This window comes from Choloepus didactylus, chromosome 2, assembly GCF_015220235.1.
Source record: "Choloepus didactylus isolate mChoDid1 chromosome 2, mChoDid1.pri, whole genome shotgun sequence".
In the NCBI taxonomy this organism is placed as follows: Eukaryota; Metazoa; Chordata; class Mammalia; order Pilosa; family Megalonychidae; genus Choloepus; species Choloepus didactylus.
The window spans coordinates 178,466,782-178,492,955 of NC_051308.1; the positions used below are offsets into that span (position 1 = coordinate 178,466,782).

The 26,174-nt window shown below is 36.7% G+C and overlaps 1 protein-coding gene across 2 annotated transcripts in view; it reads left to right on the plus strand.

Annotated features, from left to right (window-relative positions):
- Window positions 1–26,174, plus strand: part of DNAI4 (dynein axonemal intermediate chain 4) — a 140,707-nt gene that overhangs the window by 31,533 nt on the left and 83,000 nt on the right. For both annotated transcript variants that reach the window (XM_037826958.1, XM_037826959.1), the window contains one exon: window positions 9,236–9,392. In XM_037826958.1, coding sequence (XP_037682886.1) covers window positions 9,236–9,392 — 157 coding nt within the window. The remainder of the gene's footprint in view (window positions 1–9,235; window positions 9,393–26,174) is intronic.

Genomic DNA, 26,174 nt, shown 5'->3' on the forward strand with positions numbered 1-26,174 from the left:
TATGCTAACCAATAAAAAAAGAAAGATGGTACAAATTGCCAACATAAGAAAGGAAAGAGTTGTTATCACTAATGATCACACAGACCTAAAAGAATAAAAAGGAAATAGTGTGAACAACTGTGTGACCATGAATTTGATAACTTGGGTGAACTGGACCAATTCTTTAAAGATGAGCAACCAAAACTCATTCAAGGAGAAATACTCTGAATAGTTTTATATTTATTTAAGAAAATGATTTAGTAGTTTGAAACTTTACAAAAAGGGAGTGCTAGGCCTAGGTGGTTTCACAAGTGAATTATACCAAACATTTAAGGAAGAAAAGTCTTATACAATATATTCCAGAAAGTAGGTAAATAGATTGGAATATTTCCCAACTCATTTTATGAGACTAGCATTACCCTAATACCAAAACTAGATAAAGACCCTTCAGAAAAAGAAAACTACAAATCAACAGCTCTTATGAACATAGATTTAAAAACCCTTAACAGTATTTTTCAAAACTGAATCTAATTTATACAAGGGGAACTACATGATGACTAAACGGGGTTAATTGCAGGAATGCAAGGCTGGTTCAGTATGTCTGAATCAGTCAACAGACTAAGAAAAATCATAATCTATCGAAAGTTGCAGAAAAATCACTCCATGAAATTCAATATCCATTCATTATTTTAAAACCTCAAAAAAAAAAAAAAAAAGTGAGAACTTCCTTTACCTAATAAAGGATATATTTGAAAAACCAAAGTTCACTTCATATTTAATAGTGAGTGGATGTATATTTTTCCCCATAATATCAAAAACTAGGGAAGGACATCCTCTCACAACCACTCATAGTCAAACTGTATTGCACATCCTAGATAGTACAATAATACAGCAAAAGGAAGTAAAAGTTAAATTGGAAAGGGAAAAATAAAACTATCAGTCATTCTCAGACATCATTATATAGAAAATTCCTAGGAATGTACAAAAACCACTGGAATGAATAAGCATGCTTCCTGCATGGTCACAGAATACAAGGTCAGTAAATAATAGTCAATTGCTTTTTTATATGCCATCATTAAACAACTGAAATTTGACATTTAAAAAAAACTGTCACATAGGAGGGCACAGCTTGGAGGAGGGACACACTCGCAAGTCCCAGGACCATACGCCAATACCAAGGACTTGTGGGTCAGTGGCAGAGACAAACTGTGGTGACACTGAACTGAAGGATTAGACTATTGCAACAGCTTTAAATCTCCAGGAACACCTGGGAGATTGGATTATTAAAGCTGCCGTCCCTCCCTCCCTAACTGCTCAGACACGCCCCACTTTCAGGGCAGGCAGCACCAACTCCACACCAAACTTGGCGCACCAATTGGATGCCATAAGTCTCACACCCCACTCATCACAAAGACCAAGTTGGGGAGAACTGGCTTGAGGGGAATAGGTGGCTCATGGGCGCCACCTGCTGGTTAGTTGGAGAAAGTGTACTCCACGAAGCTGTAGATTTGACAAATTGGACGTGTTTGAATCAGCCTACATATCCTAAAAGAACCCTATCAAGTTAAGCAAATGCCAAGAGGCCAAAAAAACAAAAATTTTAAAGCATATGAAAAAAACAGACAATATGGATAACCCAAACCCAAACACCCAAATCACAAGATCAGAGGAGACACAGTACTTGGAGCAATTAATCAAAGAACTAAAGGCAAACAATGAGAGCATGGCACAGGCTATAAAAGACAGGAAGAAGACCCTAGAAGAGTGTAAAAGAAGAAATGCAAAAGTAACTTAAAAATAGATGATCTTATGGAAATAAAAGAACTGTCAGCCAAATTAAAAAGATTTCTGGTACTCATAGTACAAGGCTAGGGAAGCTGAAAAGTGAATCAGTAACCTCGAGGACTACAGAATGGAAAAATGAAAGAACAACAAGAAAGAATGGGGAAAAAATAAAAAAATAAAATGGACCTCAGGGATATGATAGATAATATAAAAACGTCCAAATATAAGACTCATTGGTGTCCAGAAGGGGAAGAGAATGGGTAAAGGTCTACGAAGAGTATTCAAGAAATCATTGGGGAAAACTTCCCCAAATCTTCTAAAACACCATAAAGTACACAAATCATGAATGGCCAGTGAACTCCAAATAGAATAAATCCAAATAAACCCACTCCAGACATACTGTGATCAGATTGCCAAATACTGAAGAGAAGGAGGCAAGTTCTGAAAGGAGCAGAGAAAAGCAATTCACCACTTACAAAGGAAAACAGCATAAGATGAAGTAGTGACTACTCAGCAGCCACCATGGGGGTGAGAAGGCAGTGGCATGACATATTTAAAATTCTGAGAGAGAAAATTGCCAACCAAGAATTCTTTATCCAGCAAAGCTCTCTTTCAAATTTGAGGGAGAGCTTAAATTTTTCAGACAAACAAATGCTGAATTTGCTAACAGGAGACCTGCCCTACTTGAGATACTAAAGGGAGCCCTACCAACAGAGAAACAAAGAAAGGAGAGAGAGAGATGGAGAAAGGTTCAGTACTAAAGAGATTCAGTGTGTGTACATTAAAGGACATTAAGAGATAGAGGGAAAAAATAAATCTGGCAAACATAAACCAAAAGATAGGATGGCTGAGTCAAGAAATGCCTTCACAGTAATAACATTGAATGAAATGGATTAAACTTCCCAATTAAAAGATATAGATTGGCAGAATAGATTTAAAAAAAAGAACCCTCACTATGTTGCATACAAGAGACTCATCTTAGACACAGGGACACAAATTGAAAGTGAAAGGTTGGAAAAAAATATTTCATGCAAGCTACAGCCAAAAGAAAGCAGGAGTAACAATATTAATCTCAGATAAAATAGACTTTAAATGCAGGGATGTTATCAGAGACAAAGAAGACCACTACATACTAATGAAAGGGGCAATTCAACAAGAAGAAATAACAATCATAAATGTTTATGCACCCAATCAAAGTGCCACAGAATACATGAGAGAAACACTGGCAAAACTAAAGGAAGCAATTGATGTTTCCACAATCATTGTGGGAGACTTCAGCACATCACTCTCTCCTATAGATAGATCAACCAGACAGAAGACCAATAAGGAAATTGAAAAGCTAAACAATCTGATAAATGAATTGGATTTAACAGACATGTATAGAACAATACATCCCAAATCACCAGGATACACATTCTTCCCTAGTGCTCACAGAACTTTCTCTAGAGTAGATCATATGCTGAGACATAAAACAAGCCTCAATTAATTTTAAAAAATTGAAATTATTCAAAGCACATTCTCTGACCACAATGGAATACAATTAGAAGTCTATAACCATCAGAGACTTCAAAAATTCACAAATACCTGGAGGTTAAACAACACACTCCTAAACAATCAGTGGGTTAAAGAAGAAATAGCAAGAGAAATTGCTAAATATATAGAGATGAATGAAAATGAGGACACAACATACCAAAACCTATGGGATGCAGCAAAAGTGGTACTGAGTGGGAAATTTATAGCACTAAATGCATACATTAAAAAGGAATGAAGAGCTAAAATCAAAGAACTAATGGAGCAACTGAAGAAGCTAGAAAATGAACAGCAAACCAATCCTAAACCATTAGAAGAAAAGAAATAACAATGATTAAAGCAAAAATAAATGGCAGAGAACAAAAAAACAATAGAGAGAATAAATAACACCAAAAGTTGGTTCTTTGAGAAGATCAACAAAATTGACAACCCCCAGCTAGACTGACAAAATCAAAAATAGAGAAGACCCATATAAACAAAATAATGAATGAGAAAGATGACATCACTGCAGATCCTGAAGGAATTAAAAGAAATTATGAGAGGATACTATGAACAACTGTATGGCAACAAACTGGATAATGTAGAGGAAATGGACAATTTCCTGGAAACATGAAAAAACTAGACTGATCAGAGAAAAAGTAGAAGATCTTAACCAACCAATAACAAGCAGAGAGATCCAATCAGTCATCAAAAAGCTTCCCATAAATAAATGCCCAGGGCCAGATGCCTTCATGGGGGAATTCTACCAAACTTTCCGAAAAGAACTAACACCAAACTTACTTAAACTCTTTCAAAACATCAAAGAAAATGGAACACTACCTAACACATTTTCTGAAGCTAACGTCAATCTAATACCAAAACCAGGCAAAGATGCTACAAAAAAAGGGAAACTACAGGCCAATCTCCCTTGTGAAAATAGATGCAAAAATTCCCAACAAAATACTTGCAATATTAAATTCAAAGACACATTAAAAAAAAATCATACACAATGACCAAGTGGCGTTCATTCTGGGCATGCAAGGATGTTCAACATAAAATCAATCAATGTATTACAGCACATTAACAAATCAAAAGAGAAAAATCAAATGATTATCCCAATAGATGCTGAAAAAGCATTAGACAAAATCCAACATCCCTTTTTGGTAACACTTCGAAATGTAGGAATTGTAGGAAACTTCTTCAATATGATGAAGAGCATATATGAAAAACCCACAACCAGCATAGTACTCCATAGTGAGAGACTGAAAGCCTTCCGTCTAAGATCAGGGATGAGACAAGGATGCCCGTTGTCACCACTGTTATTCAACATTGTGCTAGAAGTGCTAGCCAGGGCAATCCGGCAAGGCAAAGAAATGAAGGTTATCCAAATTGGAAAGGAAGAAGTAAACTGTCATTATTTGTAGATGAAATGATCTCATATCCTATAAAACCCTGAGAAATCAACCAACAGCTACTAGAACTAATAAACAAATTTAAGCAATGTAGCGGGATACAAGATTTAATGCACATAAGTCGGTAATTTTCTATAGTCCTAGAAATGTACAAAGTGAAGAGACACTCAAGAAAAAGGTACCATTTGTCAATAGCACTAAAAAAATCAAGTACCTAGGAATAAACTTAACCAAATGTGAAAGACGTATACAAAGAAAACTACGTAACTCTACTAAAAAGAAATAAAAAGGGACCTTAAAAGAGTGGAAAAATATTCCTGTTCATGGATAGGAAGGCTAAATGTATTAAGATGTCAATTTACCCAAACTCATCTACAGATTCAGTGCAATCCCAATCAAAATTCGCAAACACCTTCTTTGAAGACTTGGAAAAGCTAGTTATCAAATTTATTTGGAAAGGGAAGATGCCTTGAATTGCTAAAAACACTCTAAAAAAAGAAAAATGAAGTGGGAGGACTTACACTCCCTGACTTTGAAGCTTAACATGAAGCCACAGTAGTCAAAACAGCATGGTACTGGCACAAAGATAGACATATTGATCAATGGAATCGAATTGAGAATTCAGAGATAGACCCCCCAGATCGATGGCCGACTGATCTTTGATAAGACCCCAAAGCCACTGAACTGGGACATAACAGTCTTTTCAACAAATGGAGCTGGGAGAGTTGGATATCCATAACCAAAAGAATGAAAGAGGACCCCTACCTCACACCCTACACAAAAATTAACTCAAAGTGGATCAAAGATCTCAATATATAAGACTCCTAGGAGATAATGTAGGGAAACATCTTCAAGACCTTGTATTAGGTGGCCACTTCCTAGACTTTACACCCAAAGCACAAGCAACAAAAGAAAAAATAGATAAATGGGAACTCCTCAAGCTTAGAAGTTTCTGTACCTCAAAGGAATTTGTCAGAGGTGAAGAGGCAGGCAACTCATTGGGAAAAAAATTTTTGGAAACCCTACAACTCAATGACAATAGTACAGACATCCCAATTATAAAATGGGCAGAAGATATGAAAAGACAGTTCTCTGAAGAGGAAATACTAATGGCCAAGAAACACATAAAAAAATGTTTAGCTTCACTAGCTATTAAGGAGATACAAATTAAGACCACAATGAGATACCCATCTCACACCAATTAGAATGGCTGCCATTAAACAAACAGGAAACTACAAATGCTGGAGAGGGTGTGGAGAAATTGAAACTCTTATTCTTTGTTGGTGGGATTGTATAATGGTTCAGCTACTCTGGAAGTCAGTCTGGCAGTTTCTTTGAAAACTAGATATAGAGTTACCCTTCGATCCAGTGATTGCACTTCTCGGTATATACCTGGAAGATCGGAAAGCAGTGATGTGAACAGATATCTGCACGCCAGTGTTCATAGCAGCATTATTCACAATCGCCAAGAGATAGAAACAGCCGAAATGTCCTCCAACAGTTAAGTGGATAAATAAAATGTGGCCTATACACATGATGGAACACTACGTGGCAGTAAGAAAGAATGATGTCATGAAATGTATGACAACATGGATGAACCTTGAAGACATAATGCTTAGCAAAATAAGCCAGGCACCAAAAGAGAAGTATTATATGCTACCATTAATGTGAACATTGAAAAATGTAACATAAATGGTTTATAATGTAGAATGTAGGGGAACTAGCAATAGAGAGCAATTAATGAAGGGGGAACGATAACCCAATAAGAAAAGATAAGCTATTGTGGGTAAATATAACGTTCTGGAAATGCCCAGGAATGACTGTGGTTTGTTAATTTCTGATGGATATTGTAGGAACAGATTCACAGAAATGTTGCTATGTTAGGTTATTTTCTTGGAGTAGAATAGGAACATGCTGAAAGTAAAGTAGTTGTTTTAGGTTAGTTACATTTTTCTTATTCCCTTGTTATGTTATGGTTTGTTTGAAATATTTTTTATTGTATTTTTTTTAGATTTTTGTTTGATATAGTTAATTAAAAAAAAAAGTTAATTAAAAAAAATGAAAAAAATATGCAGAGTCCCCTTAAGGAGCTGGTGGAGTATGCAGGGGTGTTGGGCTTCCCCACCTCAATGGTTGTTGATATGCTCACAGACATAGGGCCGAGCCCTCTACCAGGGGACTTGCCCTTGGCAAGACTGTTGCTGCAAAGGAGAGGCTAAGCCTGCCTATAATTGTACCTAAGAGCCTCCTCCCGAATTCCTCTTTGTTGCTCAGATGTGGCCCTCTCTCTCTAGCTAAGCCAACTTGCCAGGTGAAATCACTGCCCTCTGCGCTATGTGGGATCTGACACCCAGGAGAGTGAATCTCCCTGGCAATGTGGAATATGACTCCTGGGGAGGAATCTAGACCCCACATCGTGGGGTGGAAAACATCTTGACCAAAAGAGGGATGTGAAAGGAAATGAAATAAGCTTCAGTGGCAGAGAGATTCCAAAAGGAGTTGAGAAGTGACTCTGGTAGGCACTCTTTGCAGAATACAGACAACCCTTTTTAGGGTCTAATGAACTGGAATGGCTAGTAGTAAATAACTGAAACTATCAAACTACAACGCAGAACCCTTGAATCTTGAAGATGATTGTATAAAAATGTAGCTTATGAGGGGTGACAATGTGATTGGGAAAGCCATGTGGATCACACTCCCCTTTGTCCAGTGTATGGATGGATGAGTAGAAAAATGGGGGAAAAAAGGCACCCAGTGTTCTTTTTTACTTTAATTGTTCTTTTTCACTTTAATTTTTATTCTTATTATTTTTGTGTGCGTGGTAATGAAAATGTTCAAAAGTTAATTTTGGTGATGAATGTACAGCTATGTGATGGTAATGTGAACAACTGAATGTGCGCTTTGTATGACTGCATGGTATGTGAATATATCTCAATAAAAATGAATTTAAAAAACAGCTAAAAAATTGTCACTTTATCTTACTGTGCTTCATTTTATTCATTGATAAAATGAAAAGTTTGGACTACATATACCTCAGATTCCTTCTATGTAAATCATACATTTACTTTTTCACTTATTCTATGTTAAATAGGGGGTTACTTGTTTAAATTATATCCTTCACTCATTTTTAAATTTTATTGCACAAAAATAAGAGAAAATTTAAAGAACAATTTTAAAAAGAGAAGAATCACCCAATAATATAAAAGCTCTGTTTCCTGACCTTATCCATATGCATAAGTATTTTACATTGTTATAGCCATAGTGTAGATCCTGTTATGGATTTTTTGATCACATCATTTTAACATAAGTATATTCCCATATATTTCCATGATGATAGTTTTAACTATATGTAATTACTATTTAATATTCATAGGTATACCATAATTGTTTAGCCATTCTGAATGTTGATGATTGGTATTTAGAACTATTAAGTTGTATTTTTTTTAGGAGAGGTGCTTTTCTCATGCTCTTGGCTTTCTTAAAAGAGGGAACTGAACCTCAGTCATTGTGAAGTGAATGTTCTTAAGTATTGTTCTCCCTATAAACCTAGTCAAGCTTCACGGATCCCAGTGACTCATGGACCACTGCTTCATACCTTGCTGTATACAGAAGACACTGAACTCTACCCAGTATACCTTACCATGGCTCTTTAATATTCACACAACCAAGTCCCAATTCCCCCAGCCCTGAAGCTCTTTCCTCAAGATATTTTCTTAATACCTTGAGTTCTGACTTGCATAAAGGTTTGTAGCTGATCCTTACCAATGTACAATTGAGCCCACCTCATTCCTATATTAAACTAGAACTTCCATTGGAGAGTTTTCCAGCTCCTAGTGAAGATGATTGGAGGTAGGCTATAATCTATATCAAAAGACAACTAATAAGAAGGCTAAAAGAAGAAGAAAAATTTTTTATAGAACTAGGCTAGAAATTTCTCCAATATCCTGGAATTTACTCTTACGCAAGCTCCAGCCAGATATTCCAGCTGGCCACAGTATGCAAGCCCTAACCAACAATAGTCCCAAAATATCTAGATCCCTGTCTGAGACTGTATAAAAGTTTCGCTCACTAAGTATATTTTTCAGAAACTTAAATCCAACAGTGTTCCTATGCCAGTAAGGTCCTAACCCAGAGACAATAACCTCTTTAAGAACATCAACCTGATGCAGCCCCTTTCCCCATAATGTTGACACCCCTTTTCAAAAAAGAAAAAGAAAAGAATTGCACGGCATATTATGACCTCAAAATACCATACTCTTCTTGACTGGTACTAACACACCCCAGTCTCCCTGTTAATATGGAATAATTGTAATGACATACCTTTGGTGTTATGACTTGGTATGAGATTGGAGTAAGATTAATATATGAGCAAGGGAGACTGTTCATGGGCTATAAGATCCAGTTTGGTTTCTGAGGGTTCAACAGATGTCATCTCACAATATGGCCTGTTCCTTGACCATATAATGTTACCCATAATGGTATGTTGATAACTACAATGAAAATTGAAAATAGCAATTAGTAAATGATTTTTATTAAGTCATGTCTTTTAGATTTACGAGTTGTGAGAGCAACACCTGAAAAAATTGTAACAAAAGAAGACTTGGAGAAGAATATAGAGATAATACTCACAGAGACAGAAACACTAAAATTTTTTGATCTGCCAACAGTCATGGTCTCTCTAGAAGCTGAAGAAGCTGAAAAAGTAAAGTATGTATGGCTCAACAGTCAATATTGTTTCTGTAATTCAAATGCCAAATCAGAGGTTCTTATCCTTGTTTCTTTGAAAGTTCTTTGATGATTTTTGGATATACACTGGGAATGTATGTGCTCTGTGAAGTTATATGTAAAGTTATGTCTTTATGTTTTATTCACATTTTTCTAGAAAAAGAGCCAAAGCTTTATCATACTCTTTACAAGGTAGGCAACCTATTAAGCCAAATAATTAAAGAAATAAAAGATGCTACCAAGTCTTAATATAATTTTTAATTATTTTTTATTTTATGCATGTATAAATTATTTTCAATTTAAAAAGAAAGGACTGACATTTTTATATTCAGAACTTAAGGGAAAATACATTATGTGGAAGTCAATGAATTTAATATTTTGGAGAATATATTTCTTTTTTTAATGAACATAAGAGATTATGTTATAGTTATTCAGATTATTTAGCCTCAAATATTATTATTTGATTCATACCACTATAAAATCCATATCTAAAATAATTTTTAGGGCATTATTCCTTCTCAGATATAAATTATAGTAGAAAATTGTTTGGGCTATTGAACTGTAAAGCAGAATAGATACATATAAGGTCTGTCATGCTGCTGTACAATTAGAGCCTGAATAATATACTTTCTTATTTTTTATTCTTTTTTACTTATTAGAGAAGTTGTACGTTTACACAAAAATAATGCATAAAGAGTTTCCGTCTATCACTCTATTCTAACTCTGCATTACTGTAGTACATTTATTATAATTGATGAACATTTTTATAATTGTACTATTAACTGTAGTTCATGGTTTACATTAGAGTTCATTGTGTTGTACAGTGCTATGAATTTTTAAAAAAATTATTCTAGCAACATATATCCAACCTAAAATTTCCACTTTTAACTACATTCAGATATATAATTCAGCGCTGTTAATTACATGCATGATGTTGTGCCATTACTACCATACGTTACCAAAACTTTTCCATTACCCAAACAGAAACTGTGTACAAATTAAGCATTCACTCTTTGTTCCCTGCCTCCCCACTCCGGCTCCTGGTAACCTTTACTCTAGTCTATAATTCCATGAATTTGCTTATTCTAATTTTTTCCTATCTGTGAGGTAATACAATTTTGGTGTCTTTTTGTTTGACTTATTTCACTCAACATGATGTCTTCAAGGTTCATCCATGGCATTGCATAGCAACACTTCATTCTTTTTTATTGTTGAATAATATTCCAGTGTATGTATATACCACGTTTTATTTATCTGTTCATCAGTTGATGGACATTTGGATTACTTCCCCTCTTTTCACTGTTGTAGATAATGCTGCTAAGTACATCAGTGTGCAAATATCTGTTCAAGATATTGAGCAATATCTGTTCAAGATGTTGAGCAATTTTCTTGTGCTTTCTGGCTATTTGTATATCTTCTTTGGAGAAATAGCTTTTCAAGTCTTTTAACCATTTTTTTAATTGTGCTGTTTGTCTTTTTGTGGTTGAGTTGTAGGATTTCTTTATATATTCTGGGTATTAAACACATATTTGATATGTGGTTTCCAAATATTTTCTCCCATTGTGTAGGATGTATTTTGACTTTCATGTAAAGTACTTTGATGCACAAAAGTTTTTCATTTTGATGAGGACCCAGTTATCTATTTTTTTGTTTGTTTGTTTGTTGCTTGTGCTTTGGGTGTGAAGTCTTAAGAAACCATTGCCTAACACAAGGTCCTGAAGATGCTTCCCTATGTTTCTTTTGGATTTTTATAGTTCTGCTCATTATATTTAGACCATCAATCCATTCTGAGTTGACTTTTGTATATAGTGTGAGGTAGCAGTCCATCTTCATTCTTTTGCACATGGATGTCCAGTTTTCCTAGCACTTGTTCATGAAGAGACTATTCTTTCCTCATTGAGTATATTTAGCAACCATATCAAAAATTATTTGACCATAAACATGAGGATTGATTTCTGAACTCTCAGTTCAATTCCATTGGTCTATATAACTTTCTTTCAGACAGTACGATGCGGTTTTGATTACTGTGGTTTTGTAATAAATTATAAGATTGGGAAGTGTGAGTTCTCCAATTTTGATCTTTTTCAAGATGTCTTTGGCTGTTTGGGCACTCTTATCATTGAATTTGGAGTTTGGTTTTTCCATTTCTGCAAAGACAGCTATTGGAATTTCGATTGGAATTGTGTTGATTTTGTGAATTGCTTTGGGTAAAATTGTTAAGAATAAATATTTTGACAATATTTAGTCTACTAATCCATGAATATGGAATGTCCTTCCAGTTAGTTAGCTCTTTTTAAAAATTTCTTTTAGCATTTTTGTAGTTTTCTATGTACAAATCCTTTACATCTGTGGTTACATTTACTCCTAGATATTTGATTCTTTTAGTTGCTGTTGTAAATGGATTTTTTTCTTGACTTCTTCAGATTGTTCATTATTAGTGTATAGAGACACTATTGATTTTAGGGTGTTGATCTTATACCTCGCCACTTTGCTGAATATGTTTATTAGTTCTAGCGGCTTTGAAGGGACTTTTCAGGATTTTCTGTTTATAAGATCATGTGATCTGCAAATAGGAAAGTTTCACTTCTTTCTTTCCAATTTGGATGACTTTTATTTAATTTTCTTGCCAAATTGCTCTAATTAGAATTTCCAGTTAAATGGTAAATAATAGTGTTGATGGTGGGCATTCTTATCTTCTTTCAGATCTTAGAGGGAAAATTTTCAGTCTTTTACCACTGAGTAGGATTATAGCTATTTTTTTTTACGTATATTCCCATTATCATATTTAGGAAGTTTCTTTCTATTCTTAGTTTTCTAAGTATTTTTATCAAGAGGGGCTGCTGGATGTGTCAAATGTGTTTTCTGCATCAACTGGGATCATGTGCTTTTTCCCCTTCATTCTTTTTTTTTTTTTTTTTTTTTTGATTTCAAAAGCATGGTTTATTACTTACTTGTTCATGCATTTTTTTTAATAATAAATTTTATTTGAAATAAGTTCAATCTTACAGGAACAGTTGTAAAAACAGTACAAACCCCATACACAGAACTCCATCATACCTTGACCCCCCTCCCCCGATACCCCGATCCATCACCTTTAAGATACTGTTACACCACTGTCTCTTTCTTTCCCTCCCTCTCTCCCTCCCTCCCTCCCTCCCTCCTTAACACCCATCATCTATTGCTCTGTCCTTTGAACATATGAGAGCAAGCTGCACATATCTTTGAACAAACAATATAATTCACATATACCTTTCCCATGAACAAGAACATTATTTTATGCAATCTCATTAAATGCAGCAAGAAGTTCAAGAAATTCAACATTGATACAAAGCTTACATTCTATATTTCCTTTTTTTTTTTGTCATGTGTCCCATCTGTGTCCCTTTGAGGCTTCTCTCCTCCGACCTTAGATCCCATCCAGGATCATTGTTGGCATTTAATTGTCATCTATTTCGACTGTCTTATTTTTTTTTTTCCAATTGTGGAAAGATATATATAGTCTAAATCTTCCTATTCCACCCCTCCCTAGCATTCCCTGAGTGGGATTAATCACATTTAGAATGTTGCAATGCTATCACCTTCTGACCATCCATTTCTAGAAGTTTCCCTTCACCCCAAACCAAAACCCCTACTCTCATTTCTTAACTCCCCATTGCCCCTTCCCCCACTTCTTGGAACCCCTACTCTACTTTTCATCTCTTTGGTCATATTCTCTGATACTTTCTTTGTGTTTACCATGGGGCTTAAATTTAACCTCTTAAATCTATAACAATCTTGTTTTTCTTCGATACCAACTTAACTTCAATAGGACACATACACTGTGTTCCTATACTCCTCCATTCCCCCACCATTATGTAGTTCTTGTCAAGAATTACATATTTTACATTGAGTCCAAAACCGCCGATTTATCATTACAGTTTATGTATTTTAGATCCTGTAGGAAGTAAATAGTGGAGTTATAAATCAACAATACAGTAGTATTGGTCTTTATATTTACCATGTGATCTTTACTGGAAATCTTTATTTCTTCATGTGGTTTCAGTCAATTGTTGAGTGTCCCTTCCTTTCAGCCTGCTTAGTACTGATATACTGGTGATGAAGTTCCTCAGCTTTGATTGTCCGGGAATGTTTTAATCTCCCCCTCATTTTTATCCTTCAGGTGTTTGTGAATTCTCCAAGTCTCTGATGGTTATTGACTTCTATTTGTATTCCACTTTGGTCAGAGAATGTGCTTTGAACAAATTCATTTTTTTATTTTTTATTTTATTGAGGCTTGTTTTTATGTCCCTACATACAGTCCATTCTGGAGAAAGATCCGTGATCATAGTGAAGAACGTGTGTCCCAGTGACCTGGGATGTAATATTCTACATATGTCTGTTAAGAGTCTATATCTCTCTCTCATTTCTTTGTTTCTCTGTCGGTAGGGCTTGCTTTAGTATCTGAAGTAGGGCAGGTCTTTTATTAGCAGACTCTCTCAGCATCTGTTTGTCTGTGAAAAATTTAAGCTCTCCCTCAAACTTGAAGGAGAGTTTTGCTGGATAAAGTATTCTTGGTTGGAAATTTTCCTCTCTCAGACTTTTAAATATGTCATGCCACTGCCTTCTCGCCTCCATGGTGGCCGCTGAGTAGTCACTACTTAGTCTTATGTTGTTTCCTTTGTATATGGTGAATTGCTTTTCTCTTGCTGCTTTCAGAACTTGCTCCTTCTCTTCAGTATTTGACAGTCTGATCAGAGTATGTCTTGGAGTGGGTTTGTTTGAATTTATTCTATTTGGAGTTCGCTGGGCATTTATGCTTTGTGTATTTATATTGTGCATAAGGTTGGGGAAGTTTTCCCCAACAATTTCTTTGAATACTCTTTCTAGACCTTTACCCTTCTCTTCCCCTTCTGGGACACCAATGAGTCTTAAATTTGGATGTTTTATTGTATCTATCATATCCCTGAGATCCATTTCAATTTTTTCAATTTTTTTCCCCATTCTTTCTTTTGTTCTTTCATTTTCTGTTCTGTGGTCCTCGAGGAGGCTGAGTTGTTCAACTTGCTCTAATCTTGTATTATGAGTATCCAGAATCTTTTTAATTTGGCCTACAGTTTCTTTAATTTCCATAAGATCTTCTATTTTTTTATTTACTCTTGCAGTATCTTCTTTATGCTCTTCTAGGGTCTTCTTTATGTCTTTTATATTCTGTGCCATGCTCTTCTTCAAGTCTTTTATATCCCGTGCCATGTTCTCATTGCCTGTCTGTAGTTCTTTGATTAATTCTGCCAGGAACTGTGTGTCTTCGGATCTTTTGATTTGAGTGTTTGGGTTCGGGTTCTCCATGTCGTCTGGTTTTATCATATGCTTTAAGATTTTCTGTTGTTTTTGGCCTCTTGGCATTTGCTTTACTTGATCTTTAATTTGTTAGAATTGCAGCTTGGTGACATACACTTTCTCTAACCAGCAGATGGCATCCGTGAGTCACTGATTCCCCTCAAGTCAGTTCTCCCCAACTTTGTGGTATGTGGGGATCTGATTCTTTTGGGGTCCAATTGGTGCACTTAATTTGGGTGTGTTGTTGGTGCTATCTGCCCTCAATAAGGGGCATGTGCCTGAGCGGTTAGGGAGGAAGGGCAGGTTTAACAATCAAACCTCCCAGGTGTTCCTGGAGATTTAAGGCTGTTCTTTGCCGCTGACCCAAAAGTCCTTGGTATTGGCGTAGGTTCCCTGGGATTTCCGAGTGGTTCCCCCCTCCCTGCTGTGCTTTTCCAGGACTCTGCTTAGAGGGGAAGGGCCGTGCCACATCACAAGTGAGTGCCGGTCTCCAGGGAAGCCCTGCGCTGCCGTGCTGTGTAGGGGCGTTCCCAGCCCGCTTCAAAGATGGTTGAATGGGACTCTTTAACTTCCCCCTTTCTGCACAGCTCTGCTCTCCCAGCTCTGGGAGGATCAGCTGTGGGTGTATTCAAGTCCACTGTCCACGGCTGATATTGTGTCGTGTGAGTGGTGCTGCGGGAAAGACTCCCTGTCAGGCTGGGTTTCTTGGCTCGGCTCTGTGCTGTGTGTTCAGCCCCGGGCAGGAGTAGCCCCGCCCACTGGGGAGATGGCTGCAAGTCGTGCGTCCCCCCTTTGCTTCCCTGGACCTGAGACAATCAGCAGTGGGTGTGGGAAGGGGCATCCTCCACCCCAGACACTGAGGCGTTAGGCCAGACCTCTTCCATCTTATCTGCAGCTGTTCCCAGGCTTCTTTTTTTTAAAAAAAAAAAAACGCCAACCCACCGTTTCCCCACACCGCAACATGGCCAAGGGATTCAGCCTACTCACTCACTCGTTTCAGAATGCAGATTCCTGGTTTCACGAAACGCACGTTCCCTGTGGCTTTAGCAGAACTTGTCCAGCTGGTGCTATTCTGGAAGTGGTGTTCTGGGTCCTTTCTGGATTTTTATCTAGTGTTTTCCATGGAGGTGTTTCTTTCTCTGTCACACCTAGTCGCCATCTTAGGTTCCTCTTCCCCTTCATTCTTTCTTTGTGATGTTTTGAAACACACTTGCATGCTTGGGATGAATGCCACTTGATCATATTGTATAATAATTTTAATGTGTTGTTGGATTTGATTTGCTAGTATTTTGACAGAGATTTTTGCATCTATATTCATTAGGGATTTGGGTCTATACTTTTCTTTCTTATGTTTATCTGTTGTTAGTATGAGAGTGATGTTGGCCTCACAGAATGAATTAGGGAATGTTCCAGTTTGCTGAAGCTGCCATTATGCAAAATACCAGAAATGTATTGGTTTTATAAAGGCACTTTATTAGGTTACAAATTAATAGTTCTAAGGCCATAAAGTACCCAAACTAAGGCATCAACAAGAGGATACCTTCACTGAAGGAAGGCCAGTGGTGTCCAGAATATCTCTGTCAGCTGGGAAGGCATGTGGCTTGTACTGGTGGCTGCTGGCTGCTGGTCTTTTGCTCCTGGGTTGTATTTTAGCTCCTCTCAGCTCCTGTGCATCCTTGCTTCTTTCTCCCAGGGTGTTTCTCTCTAAGCATCTGGGGTCCTCTCTTAGCTTCTGTGGGGCAAACTCTGGACTTCATCCCTTAGCCAGGATATCCAAACTTCCTTCTGTCTGCATCTCCAAGCATCTCTAAGCATCTTTAAGCATATCTGTCAGCTCCTGGTCTGCTCCTATCTCTCTTCCTGAGCCTCTTAAAGGACTCCAGTGATCTAATTAAGACCCACCCTGATTAGGTAGGGCCACACTTCCACGGAAATAATCTAATCAAAAGGTTTTACCCACAGTTGGGTGAGTCACATCTCCATGGAAACCACCTAATCAAAGAGATCCACCCTAATCTGCCCCCACAAGATTGCATTAAAGAACATGGCTTTTCTGGGGGACATAATAGATCCAGCTGCAGCACAGAGAGTGTTATTGGTGTTAACTTTTCTTGGAATCTTTATCAGAAGTCACCTGTGAAGCCATCTGGTCTTGGGCTTTTCTTTGTTGAGAGGTTATTGATTACTGACTAAATCTCATTATTAGTTACTGGCTTGGTGAGATCTTCTCTTTCAAGTCAGTATAGAGAGTTTGTGTGTTTCTAGGAATTTGTCCCTTTCATCTAGGTTATCTAATTTTTTGTCTTACCATTTTTCACAATATCCTCCTGTAGTCATTTTTTATTTCTGTGGGATCAGTAATAATGTCTTCCTTTTCATTTCTCATTTTAGTTATTTGTATATTCTCTTTTTCTCTTTGTCAACCTTGCCAAAGATGAACAGATTTTATCAATTTTTTTAAAGAGTGAACTTTTGTTGATACTTTCTTGTTTTTTATTCTCATTTTATTTATCTTTTCTCTAGTGTTTTTTATTTCCTTCTGCTTGCTGTGGGTTTAGATTGCTCTTCTTTTTGTAGTTCCTCCAGTTTTGAGGTTATGTGTTTGACTTGAAAGCTTTCTGTTTTGTATAATCATTTAGAACTGTAAATTTCCATCAGCACTGCCTTTGCTACAGCCAATAAATTGTTTTCTTTTATTATTTCAAAAAATTTTTGTTGTTAGAGGACTTGTGGATTTACAGAACAATCATGCATAAAATACCAGATTTCCATATACTACCCTATTGTTAACACCTTGTATTGGTGTGGAACATTTGTTACAAATGATGATATCACATTTTTATAATTGTACTATTAACTATAATGCATCATTTAATTTAGGGATCACTATTTGTGTAGTGTAGTTCCATGGGTTTTTTAAAAATTTTTTATTCTGTTAACATATATACAATCTAACATTTCAAATCACATTCAGATACATATTTTTTAGTGCTGTTATTACATTCACAATGTTCTGTTAACATCACTACCATCCACTGCCCAAATTTTTCTATCATTCCAAACAGGAACCCTGTGCATTTTAAGCTTTAACTTCACATTCCCTATTCCTACCCCATCTCCTAGTAACCGACTGTTCTAGTTTGCTAATGCTGCTGGAATGCAAAACACCAGAAATGGATTGGCTTTTATAAAAGGGTGTTTATTTGGTTACACAGTTATAGTCTTAAGGCCATAAAGTGTCCAAGGTAATGCATCAGCAATCGGGTACCTTCACTGGAAGATGGCCAATGGGGTCTGGAAAACCTCTGTTATCCGGGAAGGCACGTGGCTGGCATCTGCTCCAAGTTCTGGTTTCAAAATGGTTTCAGCTCCTCAAAAATGTCACTCTTAGTTGCTCTTGGGGCATTTGTTCTCTTTTAGCTTCTCTGGAACAAAAGTTTGATTTAATTTAGACCCACCCTCAATGGGTGGCGTAAGACTTCCATGGAAATGATCCAATCAGAGTCATCACCCACAGTTGGGTGGGGTGCATCTCCAGGGAGACACTCAAAGAATTACAATCTAATCAACATGGATAAGTCTGCCCACACAAGATTACATCAAAGATAATGGTGTTTTGGGGGACATAATATATTCAAACCGGCACACCTATTTCTACATTCTGACTCTATGAGTTTGCTTGTTCTAATTGTATCCAATCAGTGAGCTCATACAATATTTATCCTTTGGTGTTGGGCTTACTTCACTCAATATAATGTCTTCAAGGTTTGTCTGTGTTGTCACATGTATCAGGACTTCATTCTCTTTTATGGTAGAATAATATTCCATTGTAGGTATATACCACATTTTATTTATCCATTCATTGGTTGATGGACACTTGGGTTGCTTCCATCTTTTGGCAATTGTTAATGCTCTTATGAACATTGGTGTACAAATACCTGTTCAAGTCCCTGCTTCCAGTTCTTTTGGGTATTGTGCCGGTTTGGATATATTATGTCCCCCAAAATGCCATTATCTTTGATGCAATCTTGTGGGGACAGATGTATTAGTGTTGATTAGATTGGAATCCTTTGAGTGTTTCCATGGAGATGTGACTCAATCAACTGTGAGTGAAACGTGCTTTGGAGAGATGTCTGTTCAAGTCTTTTGCCCATTTTTTAAATTGGATTGGGTTGTTCGTCTTTTTGTTGTTAAGTTGAAGGATTCCTTTATATGTTCTGGATATTAAATCTTTATTGGATATGTAGTTTCCAAATATTTTCACCCATTATGTAGGTTGTCATTCATCTTTCAAGATGAAGTCCTTTGAGACACAACATTTTATCGAGGCCCCATTTATCTATTTTTTCTTTTGTTGCTTGTGCCTTGGCTGTAAAGTCTTAAGAAACTGTTGCCTAACACAAGGACCTGAAGTTGCTTCCCTATGTTTTCTCTAGGAGTTTCATAGTTCTGGCTCTTATATTTAGGTCTTTGATCCATTTTGAGTTGTTTTTTTGTATAAAGTGTGAGGGAGGGGTCCTCCTTTTGTTTTTTGCAAATGGAGATCCAGTTTTCCAGCCCAATTTGTTGAAGAGACTATTCTTTCCCAATTGAGTGATGGTTGCCCATTTGTCAGAAATCAGTTGGCCATAAATGTGAGGATTGATTTTTGAGCTCTCAATTCAATTCCATTGTTCTATATGTCTGTCCTTGTGCCAGTACCATGCTCTTCTGATTTCTTTGGCTTTGTAATAAGTTTTAAGATTGGGAAGAGTGAGTCCTTCATCTTCATTTTTCTTTTTTCAAGATGGCGTTAGCTATTTGTGGCCCCTTAACCATCCATATAGATTTGATGTTTGGCTTGTACATTTCTGCAAAAAAGTTATTGGAATTTTGATGGGAACGGTATTGAATCTATAAATTTTGGGGAGTGGGATTGACATCTTAATGATATTTAGTCTTCCAATCTATGAATTTTGAATGTCTGTCCATTTATTTAGGTGTCTTTGATTTTTTTTAACAATGTTTTGTAGTTTTCTGTATACAAGTCCTTTACATCCTTGGTTAGATTTATTCCTATGTATTTGATTCTTGTTGTTGCTGTTGTCAATGGAATATTTTTCCTGATTTCTCCTTCTGATTGTTCATTCTTTGTACATATAAACACCACTGATTTTTGGTTGTTGATCTTGTACCCTGCCAGTTTTCTGATTTCATGTATTACCCCTAGGAGCTTGTTGAGGCAGTGGAAACTTAAGAATGCTATACTTCCTCAGTGCTGCAGAGAACAGTTAATGGAAAGGCTGCATTTGCTGGGCTTTGGGGATCTCTGGAAGAAGCTCTTGGCACTCTTCCTGGTCCTCTCTCTCCCCAGCACATTTCAGAGTCAATTGTGGGTCCCTGGACCTGTTTTGGCTGAGAGAGTCTGTCTGGGGAAAATTCTCTGCTGTGTGCCACATCTCACAGAATTTGGCCTCCAGACAAAAGCAGCTTGAGACAACAAATTAGTGTAAAAAACTATAGTGGCAGATAGTCTGGGAAAAGGCTTCCAGCTTCATACACCACCAAAAGAGAAGTCTGTCTCCTGGGAAACAGAGGGGCCATCAAAACTCCTATAAACAGGGGAGCTCTAGAACAACTATAACAAGTAAAACCTAGGACAAAACACAGGCCCAGAAAAATAGGGAAAACCCTATACTCTGTATTCTCGTTGGGCAAACCATTGTGATAGGAGGGCTGAAGCTCAAGAAAATCTCTGTCTAAAATCTTCTGGCTCCCAAACCAAGAAAAGATGTCTCAGGGAATAAATCCCAGAGACAACACTTTAAAATATTCAAATGTACAGTGTGCATCAAAAGAGTACAAGAAATATAAAGAAACATGATCCCATAAGTTTTGGTGTGTTGTGTTTTCATTTTCATTCACCTCCAGATACTTCCTAATTTGCCTGTGATTTCTTCTTTGACCCATTGGTTGTTTAAGAGTACAATGTTCAATTTCCATATATTTGTGAATTTTCCATTTCTCCCTCCGGTATTGGTTTCTAGCTTCAATACATTGTGGTTGAAGAAGATACATTGTATGATTTCAACAATTTTTATCTTAGTGAGACTTGTTTTATGACCTAACATACGATCTATCCTGGAGAAGGATCTATGTGCACTAGAGAAGAATGTTTGTTCTGGTGCTATTGGGTGAAGCGTTTTATATTTGTCAGTTAGGTCGAACTGGTTTGGAGTTTCATTCAAGCCTTCTATTTCCTTATTGATCTTCTATCTAGATGGCTCTGTCCATTTTTGAAAGTGGTGTATTGAAAGTTATTAATGTAAAACCATCTATTTTTTACTTCAAATTTGTCAATATTTGCTTCATATATTTTGGGGCTCTGCTGTTAGATTCATCTGTTGAATTGACCCCTTTATCAGTATATTATGACCTTCTTTGTCCTTGTAACAGTTTTTATCTTAAAGTCTATTTTATCTGATAGTACTACAGTTACCCCAGCCCTCTTTTAGTTACTACTTGCATAGTGTATTTTTTCCATCCATTTACTTTCAACTCACTTGTTCCGGTTTGCTAATGCTGCCAGAAAGCAAAATACCAGAAATGGATTGGCTTTTAAAAGGGGGCTTATTTGATTACAAAGTTATAGTCTTAAGGCCATAAAAGTGTCCAAGCTAAGGCGTCAGCCATAGGGTCCCATCACAGAAGAATGGCTAATGGTGTCCAGAAAACCTCTGTTAGCTCAAAAGGCATGTGGCTGGCATCCGCTTGCTCCCAGGTTGTGTTTCAAAATGGCGTTCTCCAAAATGTTGCTCTTGGGGTGTTTATCTTCTCTTAGCTGCAGCTCCTCTTCAAAATGTCACTCTCAGTTGCTCTGAGTGCCTTCTGTCTGTGAAATCTTTATATGGCTCTGGTGATTTAATTCAGACCCACCCAGAATGTGTGGGGTAAAAACTCCATAAAAATTATCCAGAGTCATCGCGCACAATTGGGTGGATCATATCTCCATGGAAACATCCAACCAAAAGGTCAAGCCCTAATCAAAAAGATTAATCAATCTGTCCCCACAAGATTGCATCAAAGATAATGGCATTTTGGGGGCCATAATGCATCCAAACTGGCACACCACTTATGTCTTTGAATTTAAGATGCATATTTTCTAAACAGCATATGGTTGGGTCATGCTTTTTATCCATTCTGCCAGTCTCTGCCATTTGACTGGAGAGCTTAAGGCATTTATATTTAAAGAAGCTTCTAAAATGCAGTAATTTCTTCTTACATTTGCTATTTTGTCTTTTTAAGTCTTAGACATTTTTTTCCCTCAATTTTCCATTAATGCCTACTTACATATTTATTTATATTTTGTATTGTACTGCTTTGAGTCACATGTCATTTATTTCTGAATGTATTTTTTCATGTTTTTTTTGTGGTTAGCATTGAGTTAAAATTTAACATCCTAAACTATCACAATCATATTTGATTTGATACTAACTTATCTTGTATAGCATATATGAACACTTTTCCTATATCCTTCTGTCCCCCACCTCTTTTTTTTGTGCTTGTTACAAACTATCTTTGCACAGTGTATTTCCAAAACCATACATTAATCATTACTTTTATGCATTTACATTTTAGCACCAGTAGGAAGTAAGAAGTGGAGTTACATACAAAAAATACAGTACAATCGTACTGGCATTTGTAATTACCCATATGGCTACATTTACCATAAGCCTTTATTTTTATTCCCCTTTGAACCACAGTCTAGTGTCCTTTCCTTTCAGTCTGAAGAACTCCCTTTAGCATTGCTCATAGGACAGGTCTATAACCCCCCCTCTTAGTTTTTGTTTATCTGGGAATGTCTTAATATCTTCCTCATTTTTGAAAGAAAGTCTCACTGGATATAAAATTCTTGGTTGGCAATTGCTTTCCTTCAGCACTGTGGCAATTTCTTAAAATAACACTGAAGTTTGCCACATTGCCTCTTCCTTTCATGAAAGATTTCTCTGTCGCATGTGATACTGTTTGATAACTTTTAGCTTTTTACCCACAGTAGAACTTTTTTCAGAATTGGAATCAGTCCTCTTAAATCCTGCTATTGCTTTATCAACTAAGCTTATGCAATATTCTAAATCCTTTCTTATCACTTCAACAATGTTCACAGAAGCTTCCCTGCGAGTAGATTTCATCCAAGAAACTACTTTCTTTGCTCATTCATAAGAAGCAACTCATCATCTGTTCAAGTTTTGTCATGAGATTGTAACAATTCAGTCATCTTCAGCCTCCACTTCTAATTCTAGTTCTCTTGCTGTTTCCACCACATCTGCAGTGACTTCCTCCACTGAAGTTTTGAATCCCTCAAAGTCATTTATGAGGATTGGAATCAACTTCATCCAAATTCCTGTCAATGTTGATATTTTGAACTACTCCTATGAATCATGAACGTTCTTAATGGCATCTAGAATCATGAATCCTTTCCAGAAGGTTTTCAATTGACTTTACCTGTATTTGTTAGAGGAATCACTATCTATGGTAGCTATAGCATTACAGAATGTAATTCTTAAATAATAAGACTTGAAAATTGAAATGCCTCCTTGATCCATGGTTGCAAAATGGATGTTGTGTTAGCAGGCATGAAAACAACATTAATTTCATTGTATATTGCCGTCAGAGCTTACGGGTGACCAGGTGCATTGTCACTGAGCAGTAGTATCTGAAAGGAATCTTTATTTCTGAGCAGGTCTCAACGGCAGGCTTAAATATTCAGTAAATCGTGTTATAACACATGTATTTTCATCCGTGCTTTGTTGTTCCTTTTATGAAGGACAGATAGAGTATATTTAGCATAATCCTTAAGCTCTAGGATTTTCAGAAGGTAAATGAGCATTGACTTTAAAGTCACCAGGGGCATTAGTCCCTAACAAGAGAGTCAGCCTGTCCTTTGAAGCTTTGAATCCAGACATTGACTTCTCTCCAGCTATGAAAGTCCTAGATGGCATCTTCTTCTAATAGAAGGCTGTTATGTCTACATAGAGAGTCTTGTTTAGTATAGCCACCTTTATTATCTTAGTTAGATCATCAGGATAACTTGCTACAGCTTCTAAATCAGCCTTTGCTGCTTCACCTTGCACTTTTATGTTACAGAGATGGCTTCTTTCCTTAAAACTCATGAACCAACCTCTGATAGCGTCACACTTTTCTTCTGCAGCTTTATCATCTCTCTTAGCCTTCATAGAATGGAAGAGAGTTAGCGCCTTGCTCTGATTTAGGCTTTGGCATAAGGGAATGCTGTGGTTTCCATCCAGACCAATAAAACTTTCTCTGTACCAGCAACAATGCTGTTTCACTTTCTTATCATTCATGTGTTCACTGGAGTAGCACTTTTAATTTCCTCCAAGAACTTTTCCTTTGCATTTGCAACTTGGACTTTTGGCCAAGAGGCCTAGCTTCCAACCTGTCTCGGCTTTTTACATGACTATTTTACTAAGCTTAATTATTTCTAGCTTTTGATTTCAAATTATAGGTGTGCAACCTATAATATATATATATATATATATATATATATATATATATATTTGATGTAACTGAATAGAGATTTAATGAATGGGAGAAATAGATCTGGGACACTTAGAGGCCATTGTACAGTTATTAATTGGCCTAATTTCAGTATTCTTGTGTCTCAGTCAATAGAGTAGAGGGAGAAAAATGGGAAAGAGCCGGTCAGTGGAGTAGTCAGAAAACATACATTAAGTTCACTGTCTAATAAGGGCTCAGTTTGTGGCACCCCGAAACTTTTACATAGTAACATCACAGATCACAGGTCAGCATAACAGAAATAATAATAATTAAAAAGTTTGAAATATTTTGAGAATTACCAAAATGTGACAGAGACATGAAGTGAGCACATACTGTTTGAAAAAAATGGTACTGATAGACTTGCTCAATGCAGGTTTCCTAAAAACCTTCAATTTGTGAAAACACCATATCTTTAAAGTGCAATAAAGTGAAGCACAGTAAAATTAAGTCTGTCTGTATTAGATTAGGACCCTCAAAGGAATCTTAGGTGGTCCTAGATCAGTAGTGTCTTCTGGCTACTATTAGGAGCAAACACATCTTCTCTGGAGGAAAGCATACCCAATTTAGACTCTAAAGATTCATTCAGTTTAAGTTTGATGAAAACCCCAAATCAACAAAGAAACAAGTCATTATTAATGTCAGCAAACAGAAATAATGAACCATAGTTCTAGACCCTGGGGACAATAGATAATGGTCTTATGAGATATAGAACATAAAATATGGGTGAAATGTTTAAAGAAATAAGAGAGTTAAAACATGATTAAGAAACTGTGAAAATAATGAATCATAATTGGAATAAGAAATTTAAAGTCTTTAAAATTGTATGTATATAATTACTGAAATTAAAAAGTAAACATTGGTTTATACATTATATTTGATGTAATTGAATAGAGGTTTAATGAATGGGAGAAATAGATCTGGGTAAATTACAGAGAATAAGGATGAAGCTTGGAGAAACAAGGGGATACATAACATGAAAAAGAAGTTAAGAAAGATGTTGACAGAGAAATGAAGATCTAATGTAAATCTAATCAGTGTTTCAGAAGGGCAGAATAGAAAGAATGGAGGAGAGGTACTTTTCAAAGAGAGTGGGTATAAAGTTGTACAAACTATCGAAAACAAATGATTCCACAGAAACAAATAAATGAAGAGAAATCCATGGAAAAGAAATATGCTTAGTGAATTGTATTGACACTCCAGAACATCAAATAGAAAGAGATGATTTTTAAAACAAAAGAAAAATGAAAGAAGAGACAACTGTGCTGGTTTGAATGTATTATGTCCCCCAGAAAAAGCCATATTCTTTGATGCAATCTTGTGGGCAGACATATTAGTGGGAATTAAGTTGGAAGGTTTGGATTAGGTTGTTTGCACGGAAATGCGCCCCACCCAACTGTAGGTGATAACTCTGATGAGATATTTCCATGGAGGCATGGCCCCGCCCATTCAGGGTGGGCCTTGATTAGTGGAGCCATATAAATGAGCTGACAAGCAGAAGGAACTCAGTGCAGCTGAGAGTGATGTTTTGGAGAGGAGCTACCGCCAGGAGGGACACTTGAAGAAAGCATAGGAGCTGCAGATGAGAGACAGTTTGAAGATGGCCGTTGAAAGCAGAATCTTGCTCTGGAGAAGCTGAGAGAGGACAAATATCCCAAGTGAAACTAAGAGTGACATTCTTGAGGAACTGCAGCCTAGAGAGGAACATCCTGGGAGAAAGCCATTTTGAAACCAGAACTTTGGAGCAAACTCCAGCCATGTGCCTTCCCAGCTAACAGAGGTCTTCCAGACACATTGGCCATCCTCCAGTGAAGACACCTGATTGCTGATGTGTTACCTTGGACACTTTATGGCCTTAAGACTGTAACTGTGTAACCAAATAAACCCCCTTTTATA